General features: G+C 40.3%; 1 protein-coding gene across 1 annotated transcript in view; it reads left to right on the forward strand.

The window, feature by feature from the left end:
* The first annotated feature begins 1,496 nt into the window (after positions 1-1,496).
* The window catches only part of ofcc1 (orofacial cleft 1 candidate 1), a 67,245-nt gene continuing 45,129 nt past the window's right edge, over positions 1,497-23,612 (forward strand). Inside the window, exons 1-12 of the mRNA XM_028433384.1 lie at positions 1,497-1,526; positions 3,651-3,728; positions 7,786-7,856; positions 8,227-8,402; positions 11,325-11,429; positions 12,044-12,127; positions 14,055-14,267; positions 14,598-14,695; positions 15,961-16,047; positions 16,332-16,402; positions 17,693-17,813; positions 21,439-21,681. Of these exons, the coding sequence (XP_028289185.1) occupies positions 3,711-3,728; positions 7,786-7,856; positions 8,227-8,402; positions 11,325-11,429; positions 12,044-12,127; positions 14,055-14,267; positions 14,598-14,695; positions 15,961-16,047; positions 16,332-16,402; positions 17,693-17,813; positions 21,439-21,681 (1,287 nt within the window). The 5' untranslated portion in view covers positions 1,497-1,526; positions 3,651-3,710. The remainder of the gene's footprint in view (positions 1,527-3,650; positions 3,729-7,785; positions 7,857-8,226; positions 8,403-11,324; positions 11,430-12,043; positions 12,128-14,054; positions 14,268-14,597; positions 14,696-15,960; positions 16,048-16,331; positions 16,403-17,692; positions 17,814-21,438; positions 21,682-23,612) is intronic.

The following is a 23,612-nucleotide window of genomic DNA, read 5'->3' on the forward strand; positions in this document are numbered from 1 at the left end:
AAATCACATCACGTGATGTGGCCTCATGGGATTCCAGTGATTGCTGTGACCACAACTCAACTTATTCAGCTCCACTAGAATTCCCATCCTTTTAGTGATAATTAAAAATGACCCCAAAGGATCCCCCCCTCCCCAAAAAGAAAAAAAAAAGACTCAATCTAGATTAATGGTGGTGGAATGGCCAACATCATAAGTTAGCCCCTTTATGATAATGATTGTAATGATAATAATGAACACTTGGATGAAGGATGAACAATCCCCTGTCCTGGAGTTGAATCCCTATACAGGTTAATTAGGTAAGATAACATCATTAGCCACTCTCATGCCTGCACGGAGAATTAATTGGATAAGATGGAGATTTAGGTCTATATTTAATCGCATAAACGATCAACGACGGCTTAGCCAGAAAATGGGAGGTCCAAATCAGTGGGCATCTTATTTAGATTCCATTTAACCAGCTTAATGAGCAAAAAAAATATATATATGGTTTGTAACATATAGGTGATGCGAGGACCCCCCTTTGCATGCGCTGTATATTGATTGAAATGTGATGTAATCATTGTGCCTTGTTAACTTCTGATTGTTTCCATCTATGTAATAAGGGCAATGAACAGAAAGTGTTGACAGCAGCTATCATAAAAAAATGTGGATATAACTAAGCACTGGTTGCACAGTTGTAAAACAAATGAGGGATATTCATTACTGATACATATGAGCAATCTCTCTTCCTCAGTTGAAAAGGCCACCAGTGGCCCAGTAGCTTTGCAAGTCATAAATAAAGCACGGACTCACTGTTTGTTCTTGGGGAAGCATTAGCTGTAGCTCATGATCTGTTCCAAGGGGACGTTGGTGTTAATATACCACATGCCAAACATGAATGGGCCATTTTTTTTACCTATTCTTCCAGCAGCTGTAAAGCTTGTTTGGTTGTCTTTTGCTGTGAAATATGTTTGTCTGCAGTTGCCTCTAAATAATGCATGGAGGGGAACTTTTGTGTGAATTGTCATATGCTACATAATGGTGAGACTTAACTTAACTAAGCACAGGTGGAGTTGATTGTAATCCTCTCATGGAGATGACAGAGTAGGCCGTTTTAATATCTTCTGATCTGGCGTGACAATAAGTGAACGTCCTTTTGAAGAAGCGCTGTGCCACACTCCCACATTAATAATGCAACAGTGTTGAATCGTTTCAAAAAACACAAACAGTAAGGCCATCTGCTAGATGAAACTTTATCTTGGCAACATAGCTGTTAATGTTTTTTGAAGAAAATTTTCCACAAACTGTGGCAGACAGGCCTGAAACAAGATAAAACAGTCTTTTTTTTATCTAACAGACCTTAATGATGTATTTTATACATGTGTGATTCAGACATTTGCACATTTGGCCAGTGAAAGTGAACAGGAGGAGGGTGGGGGGGTCACCTGACACCATGTGTTCATGTGTGTTGTGAGGCACTGCGTCACTATCACCTTGACGACCGAGGTGTAGCTGACCATGAAGGGGGAGAATTCGGGCTTCACAAGGTAACACACCTCTTAATCCTATGATTATTAACATACAGTATACATGTATACAATATTATGTGCGTGTTAGTTGCAGTAGATTTGTTGTATCACATGTCATGCAAAACAAAAGCTTGAAATGAACCTGAGCAACGACAATTTCATCCAACTTTAACACCCCTAAAATTCTCGTGATAGACTTCACTAAACTCTACTCCACTGCTGTTCACCTTACTGCTTACTCTAAGTGCACTTTAAAGCACAAACAGTACATTTAGAGTAAACATGCATGCAAAATGTCTCCATTGCCCAGCCAAACAGAAAGACTCTGCCCTTTTTCTACCGTTGTTGTCAGCTGTGTGAACTCTGTGTCTTGAGGGGAGACTGCCTGTTGTCAAACAATAAGAAAAAAGGGGCCTCTGTCCACAAGCAAATAAAATATTCTTCTGTGCACGATGCCCGGTCCCCATGTGACTATTGAATTACACCCCTGATCCGTGCTTGTGGAACAGAAAAAGAATGTCAAGCGAAGATTTCAGGTCGCACTATGCCATAGAAAAAGGGGAAGTGGCCTGCGACACAGATCCCACTGTCATTCTGGATTAAAGGCTGATTGAGCTTAGCTGACTAGATGACAGAGGAGATGGTCATTCTCAGGGCCACAACACAGAGGTCAATGTCAAATAGTAGTATGTCATGTTAGATAGGGGTGCACAGGTCCGGTTTAGACTTCCTTATTCGTTAAAGTTCTTGTTTTATTTATCCACAGTGTACAAGGTTTAAAACTGAAAAGGTTTGCATTTTAGGAACACACATTAGAAGAAGTCACAAGGAGACATCTTTATTAGTTGAACTATTTTCGGCTCCAAAATTCAGGAAATCGACAGCTATGACCACATCTGCTTATTCCAGGCATGTTGCTGTGATTGATTCTAATCTTAATTCCAGAAAGTACATTGTGCTCTGTAGGGGTTTGTTGTAATATATTTGCATATGGCTTTTGACAGAAAGCATGAACCTCAAGCTACAAAAAAAAAGTGACTCAGTCATTTATGTGGTTAACAATAGTGTTGGCAATTCCATTTGGATTGGATAGGGAGTCAGTATTTGGCAGGAGGTGTGCAGTTTTAACAACTAATGGACTTATTTTTCTCACAACATCACAGTTTTACAGGCTGTGTAAAACATTCACACACAAACACACACACATCGCTTTTAGTAACCTCAAAAAATAGTTCAGCAAATTAAAAACAGGAATGTTAGGGCGTCTTTAATTCAATAAAATACACATGTAAAGGAAATGCTACAAAGCACCTCTTTATCTAAAAGTATTATCCTTCTTCTGGTGATAAGCACCATTGGACACACATAGACACAGCTGGAAATGTAGCAAAAGAGTTTTACTCTGACACAGTTGTTTACACAATCAAGTTTTTTTTTTTTTTTGCGGGCCGTGATAAGGTGCATGGATATCCTGTGGTCTTTTGCCTAGTTAATGTGTACGGACCGCACACTGGCTCTGCTTTCACTGAGTTATTACATGGAGTGTAATTTGAAACAATTACAAAAACATTGGCCCACTTGTTACAACACTCATTTTCCCCTCACATATACAAACCACAGATTCAATAGCTTTACATGTTTTTCAATCACACCCAGTGGAGCAGTGTTCAGTGTGAAAAAGTATAGCATTTCATCCTAGCTCGCATGGTATGGGATAATCTTTCACATTTTGCCTGGGGTTTGTTTTGCTATTTCAGCAGAAACTTGTGCAAGCCATGTGAATTACCATAGGAAAAAAAAAGAGGATAAAAATACCAAACGATATTGTATCAGATGTAAATGAATAAACAATTTGAATAATCAGGGCAAATAATTTGTTATCTGTGATAATAAGTGCTGTTTATTGCCCTGTATTCTCTGAGATGCATTGGAGAGATAAGAGTTTTTTAAACACACAAGCAGGAGAGAGATAGTGTAACACCTCTCGCAGTGGAGGATTTGGTTGATTTGAAGTTCTAATGATGTCAACAAACCTTGAATTAAACGGCAAATTAAACGTTTTCGATTGAAGCAATGACTTGTGTGTGATCCAGATGTTTGGGAGCTTGCATTTATTGTATTTGTTTTGACCACATTCCCCAGGCCTCGCCATTGTTCAGGGATCAGGGGTCAGCCTGTGATGATCTTTTGCAGTTTGTAGAGATGGACACCTTTGGCAGTGTGAGTACAGTTTCACTTCTGGGCCTCATAACAGCATAGCTGAGGACAGGGAGGTCAGGCCTCGTACCTCCAACTCTCTCTCTGTCTGTCTCTCTCTGTCTCTCTCTCTCTCTCTCTGAAGGTGCTGGTGCAGTCTGACCATTGACATTTAGCATTCCGCTGCACTGCCTCTGGGTTCTCAATGGGGGATTGAGGGGTGCAGAGGCCAGCGCCTGGTTCTCAAGGGTAAAAACAAAAAGGCTCTTGAAAATCCCAAGGAGTTCCCATGATCCTAGAAAAGACCTTGATCCGACCTGTGTTAGATTTCCATTCCACGGATTAAGGACACACAAAAGTACATATTTAGCAGATTTATTTTGTCTCTTGCCCTAGATTTCGGACATTGAATTGCAATGTTTCACTGTTTCACAACGTCTTTTTTTTTTTTTTTTTTGCATGGTGATTTGGCAATAATAAGAATTTGCAGATGCTTGGCAGTTTATGTTTTCATAGCCATTCAACATTCATGGCCTTCACTGACATTTCTAAGCCAGTACCAAAAGCTTGCAGTGACATTTTATGGTGGAAAGTTTTCAAAGTCATTTTTCAAGGTTTTTTTCCCAGTAACATACATAATCTGTTAGCATCAAAGGAGCACACATGCATAAATAATTGACTAATTCACTTAAAGGGGGCCAGAGTAGATTAATTAAGCTTGAATACTAATTATGTTTTCTGTCTACACCAACTGACGCGGTTGTTGTTTAGAAGAAACTGTTTGGTGGGTCACATATAAAGCTGCTCTATAAATTACGATGGCTTCACATTTTAAGGGTAGAATTGGCTTTGTGTGCCTTTGAAACTAAATGCTAACCTTATCTTTAGTCATTTAAATGAAGATGCTTTGTAGATGTTTTCATTATTCTTATGACATTTTATTGACTGAGTCATTTTTTATTATGTTTATAGATAAAAAGAAACTTGAAACTTTCATGTTTTTATTGATTCATCTTTCTCATGCCTTTGCATCATTTTTTGTCATGTCCCATTATAGTGTAGTATATTCATATTCATATTTTAACAGGATGATTTTACCCACTTGTCAGTATCATTCCTTCCCAGAATAAGCAGGAAACAGACACAAACAAGGATTTATTGAGAGCAAATCAGAGTGCAGGAGGGAGATGCAACATATGCAGGGATCTCTGCGGAAACCTCTTAAATCTCATGTCACTTTCAGAAACACCCTTGTTCCTGACTCTTATGGCTTGTGCGCAGGGTGCTTGTCTGGAAATGGTAGCTTCAAGTCGCTGGGTAAAGACGAGGCTTTGCTGTCTCCTCTCCCCTGGCAAGCAGCAGCGCACACACGGACAGAGGAAGACAGCTCAAAGCTGGGGCCTTGTTTACAGCTGTGTGGGGAAGAAAACAGGCAGACGTAAATGAGGGTTGACGGTTTCATGAAGCACAATTGGTTGATGGCAGATTCAATGTGACTGGGCTGAACTGGGCGATGATCCGTACAGTATGCAAAATTCACTTTCTAGCTGGTCTGTGCCCACCAGCCCCTAGCAGCAAGCGGTCTTCCCCAAGCCCTTCTAGCTATGCCTTTGAATGCAACAAGAACTGAACAAGGCATTGTTGTGCTCAATTCCTTTTGACAACAATCACATTTAAAAAAGAAAGAAAGGGGGGAAAAGTCAGGATTTCTTTTTTTTGTCACCAGTTCTAAGTGATTTTTTTTGCCATGTTGACTGCAGAGTAAGCATTTTGTGTGTGAAATGAGGAAGAGTGGGTGGATTTAAGTGAACATGTGTAGATGCCTTCAGATGACAAAGGAGTGAAATTGAGGACTATTGCATTGTACTGCTATGTGTGCAGCATGTTGTGTGCTAAAATGTTGTAATCGACCCAAAGGTCTTGGCTCTAGATTTTGGTGCAACAGCATACATATTTATGTGCAACCTTATGGGCAAATTACAAGACAATTTAGCCAACGTAGGGCAAGTTTACCCTGTTGCTGTCACAGCTCTTGAGTATTTTTAGCCTTCTGAACATCCCGTTACTTTCCATGACACTCAGGATTAAATTGCTGTTATCATTTTAGAAGTGCAGCATCTGCATGTTCTGTCCAGTTATGGCACATTAAACAACAGTCCTTGTATGGATTGAGGATGCTGTCAGGGTCTCGTTGAGCGAGATGAGAACCATGCTCTTTCTTTTTTCTCTCCTCTTGACAGTGAGGCTGCGTGGATTAGATTTTTAGTGACAATGACCCAAAGCGTTGAGCCTGGGGTCTATGTACTGTGCTCCCTCTTTCTATTGTGTGTTTGCTATTTTCTTTACTGGCAAAAACACAGTTAGAGTAATCAGAGGACTTATTGACATTTGCTGGACATGGAGCTATGACTGTATACTATGCATAATAACAAAACATGGACACTTTTAGAATGAGTCCAATGCTAAGAGGAGAATATGTTATGATATAAACTGCACAAAAATAACAAAACTGCATAAAACTTGAAGAAAAATATACACTCTGAGGTCTACACTGTGTGTATTAGTCAGATATAGGATAGATTTTGAGGAAGATGATGACATTGTGCAGAAATTAGGATAGATTCTCAAAGTACAGATTCTCAAAGTATAATATTATATAAATGCCTGCAAACGTCATGCAGCACCTGCATGGCCATGTGTTTTTATTTGTATCTACACCTGTATGTTGCAGTCTTGCAGAAAACTGTATAAAATGTTTAAAAATAAAATGAGAAATAACAGGGAGGTAATCGCCACCAATGCCAAAATCTGTCTCTCATCTACATACTATGTACAGAGAAGTCAGAGAAAATGATTGGTACCCATGCAGTCGAACAGAAAATGGTTTTTAAATAAGTCACAATTAGATAAGCATTAATCTCAGTGGTATAAATGAATGTCTTGCTGTAGGGCTTGTTGAATGTAAAAACAGATTTACAAAAAAACTCCTCTTACCAGATTGGTCTGGAAGTAGTCCTCTGCTATTTTAATTGCTCTGTCATTTAGAGTCGAAATAAGCTTGGTGCCCCCCTCCCTCTCCCATTCTGCCCCCTTGATTTTGCCTTTGAAATTAAATATTGTATACAAATACATGCTGTTCATGGGCATGAGCACAGTTCATCACTGAAAATCTGCATAAAATGATGCTTGAAAGACTCCATACGCTTTGAGCAACGGAGCTCTTTTATATGGTGCATCCGTATGTAAACATATCAATAACAAAAACAACTACTTATGCCTTTTTTTACTTCAGCTTTCTTATTGTTCGGCTTGTCCGCAGAAATGAGAGAAATGTGGGAGTGCAGCGTTTGTTCCACATACTCTTGATTTCAAAGAAAACCAGACTCTTGCATCCCTTCTTCATTTTTTCTTTCATGTCAGTGAAGACCACCTACAACACTGGGCAAAATACTGTTGACTTAGCATCTCTATATAATATATATATATATATATATATATATATATATATATATATATATATATATATATATATATATATATATATATATATATAATATAATGTAGAGTATGTATACTTATAGCTTTTTAAATGTGCTACTTTGCAGTTTAGAATAAATAAATCCTGTAGCTTTAGAAAAATCCCTGAACCTGGCACAGTGTTATTTAAATACTGTTCATCTCTCTCCTTCGAGACATTTTGGGTTGAGTTCATGTGAATGGAAGTAATGAGAAGTGTGCCTGTATACTCATTTGCACACCGAGTCTGTGCACTCTCATGCAGCTTGTGTTAAAAAAAAAAATGCATAATTTTCCAGGATGTTGTTGCCTATTCATTTTAGAAACAAGGAGGAAGTATTTTAATGTGACCTTCATTACACATTCATGTCAACTTTTCTTATCTATTTATGATTAAATTCTTTTCCACTCCTGTTGTTCAATTAGTGCTTGACCCCTTTAGCGGCGATGTAAATTAAATGACATTTCAGTGTCGTCCCATATTTAAAATACTGCGTTAGTTGCGGATCATAAATGATGATCTTCATTCTGCAGCTAATTTATTCATTTAACAATTTCCCTCCAGAAGTTACAGCAGAAGGCTCTGCAGCAACCTAAGCAGAAGAAATCCAAGTCGGCTGAATTTCTGATGGGTGAGTCCTGCTTGATGAGTTATTGCTCATAATTTGTGTAAGGATTAATTAACTAATTACAGACAAATGGCTTTGGGCTAAATTTTGCTCTTGCTTGTCAGGGCGCAATTTGTAATTATTTTAATCATTTCTTCTTCTTCTCTTTTTTTTCTCCTCCTCCTGCAAGATTCTGATTTAATTTTAACCTAATTGTGTTTTAGTATCATTTGAGGAGGATGCGCTTGAATATTTTGAAGCACACAAATTGTCAATGGGATTTTTTGTTGTTGTTGTTGTTAATATATATGTTTTGTATTTGACCCTTATTGTTGTAACAGCCCTTCATGTTTATTTATTTTTAATTCATGTTTCTCTTTTTTATTTTTGTCAGGGAGAGAAGAGCGAGCTACTGTGGTGGGCATAGAAAACCCAGCCTTTGATGGAGGAGGAAGCTCTGAGCCTTCCATTCCTCCCATTTGGCTGGGGAGAGAAATTCGAGGTGACAGGCCAGATAGCACCCTTGCAGCTCACCAAAAAAAAATGGAGCTGCAAGCCCCTGCCAAAGAAAGAGGTGAAGCTTCATTCTTCATTAGCCTCAAATTTGTTGACAGTAGATGTGTTCCTGATCTAACCTTTCTCTCACTCCCTCTTTCTTTCCTCTCTTCCTCTCTCTTTCCATTTGGGGGGCCCCCCTGGTCCCTGCATTCCAAAGCGAGCTTGTCCTAACAAGCAACCCTCGTATAACTTCTTCCTCTTTGCCTTGAAAAACGCTACAGTATAGTGGGTGTTCTATCTCTATCTAGAAGTACCCTCGACACAATCAGCCTTGACTCCCACTCTCGGCTACATGCCTTGTGGTGGGCTGGAGTCATAGGAGAGTGCATTTACATACGCTACTACGCTACCAAGCCGATCCGCTGTCTGTGTGGTGTACTCACAACGCCCCCGAAACACGGCTTAAGGCCAATCAGGCATACGAATATGCCCCCTTATAATTCAGTATGTCAGGGAGAACTCTTGAGGAATGGGATGGTAAATTAGGATGCGTTCAAGGTTGTGAGCGTGCCAGTTTTCTCAGGGATGAGTCACATGTTAGATTTTTGATTTAATGTGGTTTATTTAGCTTTTCCTGTGCATGGCTAATAATTATTATCAATATTATCATGACTTTTTTAAACGCACAAGAGGTAAAAATCACACAAATAATGTTAAATCCAACAATCATCTGTCTTGTCTTTCATGTCACATATCATTCAGTAGGGCAGATTGTAGATTCCTCTGCAGTCACTTTACTTTGGAAAGACATTTAAAACGTGACTTTGCTGCAGTACAATGCAACGACTGACTTTTACTGTACTCAAGTGCAGTTATGAGTGCTCGTTTTTCCATGTTTTTTTTTATAATTGTTCACATTTTACAGACACTTTCTATTCCACAAAACATATTTAAAACTTTATGTATTAGTTATTTTGCAGATTTAGCTTATTAAATAGACTCTACTAATATGTTATATAAAATTTATTTATTGTCCAAGGTGCTACATTGAAGAGATCACTCATTATTTTCAGTATCCAAGTTCCAAGTATACATTTTGATGCAGACTTTATTCAAGTAATAAGATAAATAATTAAGTAAAATACTTTTTCCACTACTGAAACCGTGCAGGTCACCAACATATATGTCAACATATGGACATTGAATTTAAAGAGAATGCATGATTGCAGTTATTTTTTTTTACTATAAGGATAAAAATATGTAATAAATGTAAGCATATTGCTTTAAAGTGCATCATTATGTTGTTTATGATTAAGCTTTAGAAATCCATTTTATGCAACATATGGCTGTTGTTTTGCTCATTTTATGCAACTGCTCTACACCTTATGTTGTGTCCTAATAAATAAAAACATAAAATAAAAATCTGTACAACAATAAAATCTATTGGTGTGCCGATGGGCTAAGGTAATATATTATAAGGCTAATATCTTATAATGTTGCTGAAATCCAGCATGGTTTACATAAAAGTGCACTGATTACAGGACTGACATGTAGCACTGTGTACATCTCTTCAGCTGTGATCAGTTCACTGACTTCATTGGAAAATCCAAAAGCAGGTTTTTCCATGTTTGTGACACTTTAGCCTTTCCTAGAATCTTTTATCATGTCTCAGTCTCTGTTCTGAGAGAACATATCTCTGGCTGGCGAGCAGCTCTAGTTACTGATACTGTGCATGTAAGAACAGATAATTGAAATTTTCATTAGAGAGATGAATTGGAGGGCAGCCAGACTATTTAGGTAAATCACAGCTATGATTCAAAAGGCGATTCACCAAGCTAGCACCATTATGCAAATTTGTATTTGAAAAAAGGGTTTCATAACCTCAGAGCTATTTGTGGAGAAATTGTTCAAACTCTCTGTTAACAATGTGGAGGGATTTAACATGTGAATTTCACAGTCAGTTTATGGTGCCATCGAAGAGTCATGCGGCTGCTCCTCGTTTAATAAGTATTTCAGTCTGACTGTTTAAATCCGAGCATTGCGCGGGGTGTGAAAACCTCATGCAGATTTTTCATACGGACACGAAGGGATCCCAGTGAACTTTTTTTTTTTTTGGGTGTAGTGGCCTAGTGAGCCAGTGGTGTTCCTATGCAAACACACTTACTCACATTTTTATGCACCTAAGCGCTGATTCCCTCAGACGTCTATAAAGGCAGTCCTTGTGTGGAATATATAACATGATTTAATGCACCGTGCATTTTTTTTGCCCCACAACCTGAGAAATACAAGTAAAGCAATTTAGATTGGAGTGAAATATTCAAGGCTGTAATGAGAATGATTTGGGGTTAAGAAAGCTGCTTGGTGGGGTGTACCCTTAATAGAAAGAGCCCCGGAGCCATTCGATTCCCATAAACTCTGCGGAGCAGACTTGATACCCATAGGTCAGTGATTGCTAATAAGAAGTCAATGAGACATGGGCTCAGGTTATTTTCCTTTGGATCTGCTCCTCCAAACCTGCCTGGTCCTCTAGGCCGCTGACCTCAGAGTATTTAGAAGGTATTGTCTTTGAAATTCCAGGTACTTTTGGGCTTGTAGACTTTCTCATTAGTTCCTTTTGAACACGGCAAACATATGGCAGTCGTATTTAAGAGATTGCCTGCCGTGACCTTTTGCGGCATGCTAATTAGGCCCCAGAGCACCGCAGGCCGTGGAGAGGTGCACTGAGAAGCCCAGCAGTCTCCTTCCCAGTTCTCTCTCTCTCTCTCTCTGCCTCTGAACTCCTGTCTCATCTTGGCTCTGCCTTATCTGGTAGCAGCCGCTGCCACTGCCCTTCGACAGTGTGGGTTTCAAAATTAACATTTTGCTTCATGTGCTTCTAATAACCACTAACCCGAACCTGTACATTTCCCTTCTTCCCTTCCCCAGCCAACCTAACCTCCCCCCCACCAACTCCCAACCCCTCATTCTCTCATTCATTCTCCTCTCGCACTTTCCACAGGAAATGAACGTGCCCAAAATTACTTTGACCCGTCGTCGGCAGAGCAGACAGACCCAAGGCATAGCAGGACGGCTGGGGTCAGCGCTGAAGATGAGCTGGAATTAAGTATGCTATTCTCTGTCATAATGGTTCTCCTCGGTTCATTAAAGAGGGGTGAGAGAGATCACTGGTAGCAGGCTGCCGTTTGTGATGGCAGGACAATCTATGTAAATACACCAAAGCGATGGCATCACTAGATTGGCTACCCAACTCGTTGTCATTGATGAAGGTCACGTATCATTGGTCAGTTTTCATTCCACCGTGGCGTTTTCTCTCCCTTGTCAAATGACACACGCAGAGCCACATCAATAGTTTGCGGCCCCCCTTCTCAAGGTAGGCCTATTAAAAGCGAGCTCCTGGGAGCCAAGTAATATGCATGTTATAATGAAACCTGGCTATTAATGGAGAAGCCATTTCACCTGTATCTTTTGGATATCACTGCCGTGTAATATCAAAGGATTCACCAAATCAAATCTCATCACATGATGACAGGCCAGCTAACAGGCACGTTAATGCTCCTATTTCATTACTTCCCTACATACACTTGATTTTCACCCTTTTCCAGCCACGGCTAATATCTCTGGTCTGCGTGTTCGGATGTGGTTTAGATTGGCTCGTCTGATAAGTAGAAAGTAATTTTGTAGCACTGTATTCATTTTATAATTGTTTTTGCTTCACAGCAGTATGGAGCACTGATGAAAACAGACTATATGAAAGAATGGCTGCCATGCTGGAGGAGGATGACACCTTTATAGACATACCTGGTATGTATCCCTGCATTACTGGAGTTCTAATAATCAAAAAATAGCAGACTTTTGAAACTTTTGCATTACACTAAATATATTTTTCAATGACATCTTATCATTATGTGATTTTATTTCCCTCTACACTGCAATAAATAGTGTGATTTCTCACACTAGACACATCTAGATGGACAAATAGCACTAAATGTAATATTTTAGTAGAGATATAGTAGCACTGATTCTCCAGTCTCTGGTTTTAATTAGCAACTTAACAAAAAAACATTTTAAAACTCACTAAAGTTATCAAAGTTCTCACTAAACACTACAGTCTCAATCCTCAGATATAATAAACAGAGACAAAAATAAGATGCAACTTCTTTTCTCACTGAAAGCAGCAATTTAACATGGAACAAAGAATAAACTAGAACTGGTACCCCACCAGTAGTCAGTGCTTTCCAAGCACAGCCATTGTCTCACAGTAGGCGTGCCTTTTCTCATTAGCTCAGTTTCATTTAAATATGTAGCCGTCCAAGGGAAACACTCAGATGGTTTAAGCTTAGCATTGTTCCAAGTGAAGACAGTCGTTCCAGATCCTGTTGACACGACGCACATCTTTCTTGTAATTCCAGCGCACAAGTGATGGGCTTAGGCCCGCTTCAGCACGGTAGAATTTATCTGGCTGGTATTATTTTGTCATTGTTCTGGATTTAGCTGTACCACCGAGATTAGCAGCCCCTTCCATTGTCTTGGAATGTTCATGAAATCCCACAGAGAAAGTAAAGAGGATCTTGGATTAACAGTTGCTCCATGCAAAAGGCTGAGAGACAGAAAAAAAATGGAGAAAGAGAGAGAAAGAGAGAAAGAGAGGGAGCTTGTACTTCTGTGCTGGAGTCCAACTGTAGTGACTTAGCTACAATAGACTTCAAGACAATCACCTTATGCAGTTGTATGGATGCCTCCCACCGGTGTAGGCTGCACGTCTTCTTTGCAGCTGCAGTACCGGCTGGGTGTACATCAGTTCTGATCCTGACACTCTGTGACTGCTTCTCGGGGCTTTTGTTTTTGCTTTTACAGCCAGCCACAAAGCACCATACACATTTCACAAGAAAGAGCATGTATTAATGAAATGGACAGTGGCCAGTGTTGTAGATATTTCTTCTAAGAAAAAAATTATTCCTGCAGAAATCCAGTCTGTCTGTCTGTCTGTGTAAGATCTTCACTTCCTCCTTTTTATCTCGATAAATTCCTTTTGCTTCAGCTTGCAGATGAAAAACCACAAAACTGGCATTCAATTCATTCTGGTTTTCTGTAAGGCGTTAAGCATTGATATCAGCTTCCCAGTGAAAGGCATTAGGCAGTGATAACAGCTTTGGCTGTTGCACATGTTGGACTGCACACGTTGAATGCGCACAACATTCTCAAAGAATGGCCCGTGCTTTCTACCAACGAGGATGCCTGGCAAAACTGAAAAGACACACAACAACAAGCTGCTGTGGATGACGCTTCTTTGCATTCGGGGACAGATTCTAAGCTACCAACCTGAAACTACTTCACATGTTGCAAAACTTCTTTCAGCGTACGGTTGTGTTCACTTCTGCAATACCAGTTCACCATTCACTCTGCATGTTTATGTCATTAACAAAAGTCTTAGATGAGATGTTTTCAGTTAAAAATAAACCCGCAGACTTCACTTGAATAAACAACGGCGGTCCTTCCTAATGTCATCCTTCTTTGAACTGCAGCGCTGTCTTAGTGTCTTCCATAATGTCAGTATGAACATAAACATCTCCATGAGTGTGTGTCTGTTCCTGGATGTGCTAAGTATACCCATCCATCAGTATGTGGATACATGTGCCAATGTTTATGAGTGCAGATTCAGTTGTGTGTGTGTCGTGTGCAAGTGTGTGTGTGTGTGAGTATTCATGCCCACTGATGCGTATCTCTCCAGGTACGCTGCTAGCCTCCAGGGATGAGGAGGTGTTGAAGGTGAAGGCGGGTGATCTGGTGCTTCAGCGGCGACTGCTGCTCCACAGTGGTGGCGATGCCTCGGGCTCCGGGCCCTCCCAGGCCCACACCATTGCCAAAACCCAGGCTGGGCTGGGAGGAGAGGATGGACTGGAAGCAGGGCGGACAGTAATGGGCAGAGAAAGCACTGTAAAAAGTAATGTTGTACTTTCATTTGTTTTGATGTATGATGTGTAGCAGCAGTTTGTTCTAATACACCATGTTAGTTTAAAACAGTAAAGAGTAGAAAATATATTTTTTTGTGCATAAATAATGTATAATAGAGGTTAAAGCAACAAAATAATAATTTGAGGATGTTTTGCATTTTTTAAATTCTCAACAATTTTTAATTTATTTTAACATATTTGTGGTGAAATGACCACAGTCATACACATAACACGGCATGATCCATAATGCTGTAGCGCTATGGTAAATGTTAACTATTTGTTAGCTGTTAAATACATTAGCGGTATGTTATTTCTTGCAGTGAAGACAGCTGAGGAGGTGATCCCCCACTACGCCCAGCAGCTGAGGGAGCGCGTGCGGCCTGACATGATCACGCTTGGCAGCCTTTCACTGCAGCAGGTCAGGGCTACAAAGAGGAATATCTGTGTCATCATCCCATATTCACCAGCACATCAGCCATGTCCATTATGCTGTGTATCAGTCGCTTGGCTAATGGACACAGAGTGTGCGCATGTACATTTAGCTGTTTCTGTCTGTTCACATGCATGTTTGTATGTCAGCTTCTTCTACCTTTATTCAAATGATTTTATATAATGTATGTAAATATGCATTCGAGGTGTTTCAGAGGTCAGATTAGTCACTCATCCGCAACTAAAATTATCTAGATCAATAGCTACAATTCCATATCCTAGGCGACATACTGTATAATAGGCACACACAATTAATTTATTTATGGGGGTGGCTCTGTTCTGTCTTTCATCTCTGTTGTGTATTATTATGCATATCTTGTTTCTGATAGAAGCTGAATTTCATTGCTTCTCTGCATGTTCTTTCAGAAATAAATAGAGCATGACTACATGTTATTTAACTATAGGGAGAAGGGATTTTGTGGACTAGATCTGAAGCTTTTTTTTTTTTTTTTCAAAACAAGTGTTTGTATTCCATCAGTCAGAAGAAGAGAAATGGGAGTGGATACAAGGACCATTGTGCCGGCAAATCAGGATAGAAAGAAACACAAACATTAGCTCAAATGTAAGCAGAACTTCTATCCACTTTATTTTTAGTTCTAATCTCACTTGAAAAGAGAGTAGGAGTATCTAATTACGTGAATAGAAAGTAAATGTAATTGCAAAAAAAAAATGGTTCAACAATGTCTCACTGTCTATTGGAAGTCACAGCAACAGTTGACTCATCTTCCCTTTACTGGATAATCAGTGGCGTCTGCTGTGTACTGTATCAGTATTGGGATCGGTGTTATCTTATTCTACCATAATATGTATGCACTCTCCTACTGTTTCCACACCCACCCTCCCATTGAAAGCACATTATCCACCAGAGATTTCACATCTATTTTAAAAATAATAGCGTTTTTCTTCTTTCTCTATTCTGCTGCACAAAGCCTCTACAGGGCGAGACGCTGTCACTTAGCAGTGTCAATGTGTCTGAATGGAGGAGTGTGAATGTGCTGACTGAATGTAAAAAAACCGGCAGAAATACTCATCAAACGCTACATGTCTTTAGGGTCTGGCTCAGTATCGATTGCCTGCAGATTGCATTACAGTTGCTCCTTGTGCTTAATTCTGCCATTATGGTGCACTGCACTGTTTCATAAAAGCTGCATCCAAAGAAATTGTGCATGTGTGTATATTTACACATATTTTTAGCAAGTGCCTCAGAAGGGACCCCTGAAGAGGAGCGAGTGGGCAAACAGAAAGAAAAGACTAATGGCCTTCTTCACTGGTGATGATAAGGTAAAGGCCTGAGTGCTGTATTTATACTGTATGCTGCTTTCTAGTTGCCGTAACTTACCTTCAGGCAATAACATGGGGACTAAATGCTGCTTATAGACCATTTCATGTGACAAATTCTTAATGCTTAAGCACTTAGCTTCAAAAATCTGTCACTAATATTTTGCAGAAATTAATGTTTTACATTATTATTTGGAATGTTTGAATTAAAATGTCAATTAGCTGATAATTTTAATGGCTAACACGTTAAGTGTGTTTGTTAACATATCCACTTTAATATTTCAAAGGAGCCCATTTCACAAAGAGACCATGATGAGGCTGTAATACCACAGCCCAGGGTGAACACGCTGCTCCAGCCGTAAGTCCAGCCCATTTTCATATTTCTCTCTCTCTCTGTATGTAAAATTGATGTCACATGACTGTAATCATTAATTGTGTGAAAAGCATTTGTATGCCCACTGACGGTCAGGCAGCCATGTAATTTATATGTCCTCTGCATGGCTTCTCCTGTCGGCAGGCATTGCATTGTGGGTAGTATGGCTCCGGGGCACAGGAATCTGTCCATGTCATTGGGCTTGGAGGTGCATCAATTCTTAGTCTATATCCACTTTAGTCGGAGATCACACATCACATCTTGGAGCGGGAGGCCCCCCACAGGCAATCAGCTTAACATGTTTAAGTTTTTAGTAATTATGGACTACCATGCCAGGCTGACATGATAAAATCAAGAACCTACTGCACACATCAGTGTCTTGTCTTGCATTGGGTTGCATTATGGGTGGGTGGTAGTCGGACACCAGCCCTGTCAGATGAATGTGGTTTGGAGTTTAGCGAGATGACCTCCTCTCGACAGCCTTGAACCCTGTAAATTCCTTCTGATATCAATGGTGGGTGGCTATTAGACATGGGAGACTTTCTATGCATCACCTAGGGCTACATCTGCCTGAAATTGAATGAGAAATTATTTCTCTTTTTCTCTCCCTACGCCTCTGAAAGAAAGAAAAAAAAAAGAAAAAGAGAGACGGAGACGTGGAGCTGACTTGTGGTTTTTGTAACAAATGTGTAATTCATTTGTTTTCACTGTTTCTGATTTAATGGAGGTTGAGTAATTGCATTAGGAAACACATTGTGCCTTGTTGTGAACTGATGAAAGCACATGTAATACTTTTGATAAGCAAACAGAGAGGAAGGAGTGAGGGAGAGAAAGGAAAGAAAGATCCAGTGTCTGCCTTTGATGCAGAGCATTTATTTGCTGAATTATCCTTCCTTTTACAAGCATCTTATCCCCAGTCACAGGCAGGCCAGGGCCCCTGTGATATTGCTTTATTTTGAGGAATTAAGAGAGGTGGCGAGGAGACAGAGCGAAGCAAACGCTTATTACATTACCACTGATAAGATTGAAAGGCAGGGAGAGACAGAGAGAGAGAGAGAGAGAGAGCGAGAAGAAAGACAGCGCGAGAGCGAGAGAGAGAGAGAGAGACCCAGTGGAAAGTGTTGTGGTGTTATTAGATTGAGCTGCTGTTGGCTACGGAGTGGAACAACTGAGGGTCCAAAATGCAGGTGGCTGTTAACAGGGTTAGCCTTCTGTGTATGTGTGTGTCATACACATGTGTGTCTGTGTTTGTGCACGTAGCAGCAGCAGCAGCAGCAACGCTGAAAGCCCGTCACTCAGAGCGCTGGGGGAAGGCCAAGAAGAAGCGATGGCCAAATACAGCCAGATGACAGAACTCCCAGAATCCTCCTCTGCAGCATCACGGCCCCTGTGGCAGGTAAGATCTGTTAGCTGCTGTGTGACTGTGGACTGTAGCACACAGAGAGCATGCACGGTAAACAGGAAGTGACATACCCCTTAATCTGTGAAAGGGTGGTGTCACAGGAGATATTGATCCCGAGGTGTTTACAAATCACAAAAAACAGTCAAATGATGTAATTATGTGAAATCCTGTAATGAATGGGAAAATGATATCCCTTATTTATTTCAGATCCACTCCTACTGTACATGCCTACACAGAGGAACACGAGGGCACTATAGAAGCCTGGGTACAAGGCTTCCCTATGGAATGTGCTAACTATCCACTCACATTATTCTTTTCAGAGAATAAAAAAAACTGAATTTGTATGGATGGTGGGAATATAAGTAGGAGGAAAAAGGGGACTTGAGATGAAAAAAAAATGGGGGAAGAAAGAGACTGGAAAGAAAAAAAAAAGTAGGAAAGAGAGAAGGGGCTGCAGCTTTAGCGGTAGCATCACCAGCTGTGGGAGGAGTGTGCTGTTGTGTTGCATGTGGGGATGAGGCTGCCATGCCACCGTGCTGGCTTAAAGATGTAATGAATCTTCAGTCGGGGGCTTTCCTTCCAGGGTGACAACTGGCTTTGAGGAAGGTTGTAAATGCAGGGGAGATTGTGGTATAATTCCTCAGACTGGCGTTTGTGCCCCCCAGTCACCATTCGATTATCTCCCAAATTGCTGTGTTTCACTGAGATAAAGATTTTTTATGGCTTGCTGACTTGAAACAACTAGCACAGGCAGAATAGGGGGCAAAGCGGGGAGAGGGAATGAGAGAAAGAGAGAAAGCAATGGCCAAACCTGCCACGCATAGTAATTTCCTTTGGTAAATGACAAAATCTTTGTTTATATGACATTTCCCTAAAATTACTGCAGCGAGATGAATCTGAAATATAAAATGTCACATTTGGCATGCAAAACTATGAAAATATATTTCTGTGCAAAATTCATGGAGGCATTTAATTTAGAACGTGTTTAATAACTAAGGCAGCCTGCATCAGTAATCCTGCCCGGAGGTCCCAAAAAGATTGTCATATTTATTCTCTCCTTTCTTCACCCCCCTCCTTCATTCCGAAGCCAAAAAATTTTAAGGGTAAATGTTCATTGTTAATTAAGATTTACTAATTAAAATGAAAATAATTAACGAGAAAGCTTAATCTCTGAATATTAGCCCATACTTAGAAAGAAAGGAAGTTTTTGTATGTGGCATTTCCTGTCTCTATTAAGAGTGCATTTTGTGTGATCAGTCAATGTGTGGAAAGCCCTGAAAAGATATTTCTGCGAAAGGGACGGCCGCTTGCCAGCAAAAAACCACGGAGGATCCCTCACTGGAGCCTTTGATCTCATCTGTAGGAGTGCTGTAATGTTATGGCACTTTAGGCACAACTCAGGCTCGGGGCAAACAAACCACCTCTGATATGGAAAATTGGCTCACTTCACCTTTTACCTTTGCCTTGCTGCCTTGACTGTCTCTTATGGAGCCAGTGCACGCATGTGGGCCAGATAATGACGATACCTCTTAAAGACATACATAGTGCAAATTGGACACCGGTGTGATGCTATTATTTTCTGTTTCTTTGCCGCTGTATTCTCCTTTCTCCTCCTCCTCTTCCTTTCTCGTCTGCATGCATACATCTCATTCCAGTGTGGGGGTTTTGGAGGGGGCCTCCTCCCAAAATGTGAGATGTGTGGGCTAAACCGCTTTGCCACCAATTATACTAATTTCACTACTGCCTAAATTGTTTTGGTTGTTTTGGTATGCAAAGATGCTCACAGTGGGGAGATTGAGGGGCATTACTGCAGGGCTCAGCACACACCTCCCCTCCTCGCAGCCTGGCAGAGTAAAAGGGGCATTGCTGGGTGAATGGATGGATGTGTGTGTGTGTGTGTGTGTGAAATCTTTCCAAAGCTTATAGGGACAGTCACAGGTGCAGTGCAGACAGCACTGTACTGTAAGACAAACAATGAAATACAGCGCACATATGTGTTACTGAGTGCACACAGTAGCCCCACAGTGCTACCACATCATTGATTGGAACTGAGGGCTTTAATTGCTAGACACTCAGCATATGCCCTCGGGAACTGGTTAACATGCTGTACATTTGAGCACATAAAATAAATAGAAATTAGAAGATGCAACTTAGATAACCATTAATGTCTCCACTTGCAACAGCATCTGATAGCACCGATAAAGACTATGATCACTACGCCACATCTTTGGCCACTGCCATCCATCTGACACCTGTTTGCTGCTAAAGTGTGGAGCAGCTAAAACACTGGCCAAAGTTTAGAGGTAACGAAGATCAAGCGGCTCTGTTCAAACCACACTGACTGTTCATTCAGTGGTGTTCAGCAGATGCCATCGGGGACAAACAGCTGAATATGTCTTCACATTGTTCTCTGATTATGCTTCATACAAACTGTCTCGTCTATTACTCATCTTAAGCCCTTAAACAAGGCACATGTCACCAAAGCAAACAAGCACATAAACAACAAGTGGGCTGATGTAGCCTGGAGGTTAGTGGGATAATCTCACTACCAGAAGGCTGGCATTTTGAAACCTCCATCTGAAACTAAGTTTGATAACAGGGAATGCTGATATGACCATGAGCAAGGCCTAAAGGCCTTAACCCCTGAACGGATGGATGCTTCCACAGAGATTCCGTCGAATATACAGTGTTACAATCAGGTGTCCAATCTACAATAAATATACAATCATGACACAATGAATAAGATGTTTGATTTTTTTTTTTAAATTAATTTAGTATGGAAAGTTATTATTTTTTTAAATTAATTTAGTATGGAGCCTTTTTGGTATGTATAAGGCTTGATTCTGCACACTGAACCAACTGCCATCTTGAGTTCACTCAACAGATGTCCTGTAAAGTTTAAGTGTGGCCCGGCTGGACCGCTCAAGGAAAGTCAGAGACTTGTCCCAAAGGGACTCTAGCATTTCCTTGTTTGTTTGCTTCAGGTCATTATCCTGCTGAAAGGAGAACCATAGCACTGGTCTCTGGTTGCGTGCACTCTGGAGCAGGTCTTCCTTAAAGACCCCTTTGTATTTATCTTTAATCAGATTGTGTTAAGAGGTCAGTCCACCTGTACAGAATGTGTTCCTGTGATATTCAAGTAGAAAATATGATGCAAAAGTCTAAAACTGAAACATTATACAGGCAGGTAAAATAGTTTAAGTAAAAACTGTCTCTTGGTTTTCTTGTCCTACTGGGGCATGAATGGAACAACCTCAACAGCAATGATGTATAGTGGGAGTGATAAGTAACTAAGTAAACTTTATTTATTACATAAATAAACTTTATTTACATATCCATTACAGTAGTGTTTACAAAGGTCTTTACATAAGACACACTGTTGTTTGTCTTAGACGCTGAATGAATATTGACATGTCTGCTGTAAATGTAAATGTTTTAGTAGTAAACTGTAACATCCAGCTAACTGACATAGCAGGATCAGCAAACAACTGCATGTTGGCTATATTTATTTGCAAACCTGAACTTTATAAGAGATGTTAAACTGTAGCATAATTTTTGAGTGGCAGAAAAGTAGCATTCACACAAAACGTATGCCATACATTCTGTGTTTTTTTTATAGGGGGAGCAGAGGAAGCCCCCCCAGCCTGTGGAGGTGTGTGTGCGTTGCCTAAGATCCACCAGAGACAAGCTTCCTAAGGGTCTGTATACCGTCAGTGTGGGCCTTCACAGCCGCCTCGGAGGTCCAGCTCTGGCCTGCTTTGGCAGGAAAAAGCAGCAAACTTGGACTGTATCAACCGAGCCGACTGAACACAGAGGCCGTTTCTACGACACCGACCTGCACATTAATCAGCACCTTTTCATGGTACCGTTCATTTTGGCTTGTTTAAGCGATGGCATGCAAGAAAAGCAACTGACACAATTATTAATGGAAGGATGAAAGTTATTAAAAGAAAATATGAATATTTTGTTTTCAAACATATGATATGTAAATCAAGACAATAATAATAATTTCCCATATTAATACCTGCTTCTCTATAAAAAGAATGTGTAAAAAAGATGTTGCAAAAATTACACAACTGTCCATTTTAAGTGTTTTTCTTTGGCTTTCAGATTTTCATTAGCTGCAGTGACGGTGAGGCAGTTTGCATGCAGGAAGGGTTATGAGAAGTTATATTACTGTACAAGGCAGCATATGAAGATACGCCACACACACACACAGCCTCTAGGTTTTCCTCTGGGGGGGTCTCCATATGAATAAAACAACAACTTCTCAAACATGACATTTAATACATGCATGTAAATCAAAGCCAAGATCAATTATTCATTTATATAAGGAAGTAATGTTTTATTGGAATGAAAGTACAAATGCTGTGAAACATTTAGCTTCTCCTCCATATTTCTTTCTGCATCTATGATGCAGCCTGAGCTGCCGTCAAGGACGGAGGATGAAAGGAAAAATAGAAAAGTTATGCAGAAATGACTAGAATATAATATTTTTGAAGAGTTCTATAAATAAAAGAAATCTTAACCACCATTCCCATTGCATAATAGAAGACTAAATATGTTTTCACATTTGGTTCTTTTGATGAACCAACACACACACACACACACACACACATACACCAGATTACCGGTACATTAGATAAAATCTATGCACATTTCACAACCACTCTCTTAAACCTTTTGATATGAAGGGAGGCATTTTCTATAGACGCTCCACTAATCTGAAAAACCCACATACTTATTCTGGATGGTCGATATTGACCAGTGGATTAGAACACTTTGGTTTGTGCGCAGCACAAAAGATTCACAAGCAAAAACCTTAAAACAGCAGCCACCTAAATTCAGTGTCCCTCTGATCCCATCCAGTCAGAAAGGGTTTCTTCTGATGGCAACTCTAAAGGCCTAGCTGGAGCATTTAGCACATGTGGACACTGTCAATGCACTGGTGGGCGTATTCACTGAACCAGAGCACCATGATGATATTGTCTCCAGCTCCCATCAAGCATAAAGGATGGGGTAAAAGCTGGCTTCAACTGAATACAGACCTGAGATCTGATTCAGAGGTAAAAAAAAAGAAGAAAGGTTTAAGTACAGCATGCTAAATGCTTCATGTCACTCTGCCTTCCCTCCTCTCCTCCACAAACCCTCAGCTTTATAGACAAACCAGTTGTTGTTGTCCTCATTGATTGTGGTGGAAACGCTGATCAGATTTGTCTGAGACTACCAGGATTGGCTTGGATGTTTTCTCTCTCTCACTCCCTCCTCTTGCCCACACTATAGCGTGAGATTTCAGGAGTGCTTGCACTGCCTTCTAAGAGGAAATGAGGAATTAGTGATGGTAGAAGGAAGCCAGGAGCTTATTTTCCTTTCCTTTCCTCCCTCTCTATCTCTCTCTCCCACTTTTTTTTTGCATTCACCCTTTGCTTTGTGTATCTGGGTTTAGATTTAGACAAAAAAAGAGGGCAGTTCAGTTGGAGAAGTCTTGGATATGCAGAGGGGGAATTCTTGAAAGAGTGCTGCACAGTCTTACATCAAATGAGGTACATTCTAATGTACTGTAGGAGCTATGGAGAGTCATGTGGTCCTGTCTTGTCCCTACATTAAAGGGATAGTGTGGTGCTTTGGACAGGGTCACTACAAAACTATATTGAGCTACTTAAAATGAGAATATTATCATAGCTGTACATTTCTTTGTGATGTAGAACTGACACAAAGCCATAGACAAACACCACTGCACAAAACATGGCTGCTGCTGATCTGCAGTTGTGTAACTTTGTGTATTGTCACACA

Source organism: Parambassis ranga, chromosome 20 (genome assembly GCF_900634625.1).
Source record: "Parambassis ranga chromosome 20, fParRan2.1, whole genome shotgun sequence".
Lineage (NCBI taxonomy): Eukaryota > Metazoa > Chordata > Actinopteri > Ambassidae > Parambassis > Parambassis ranga.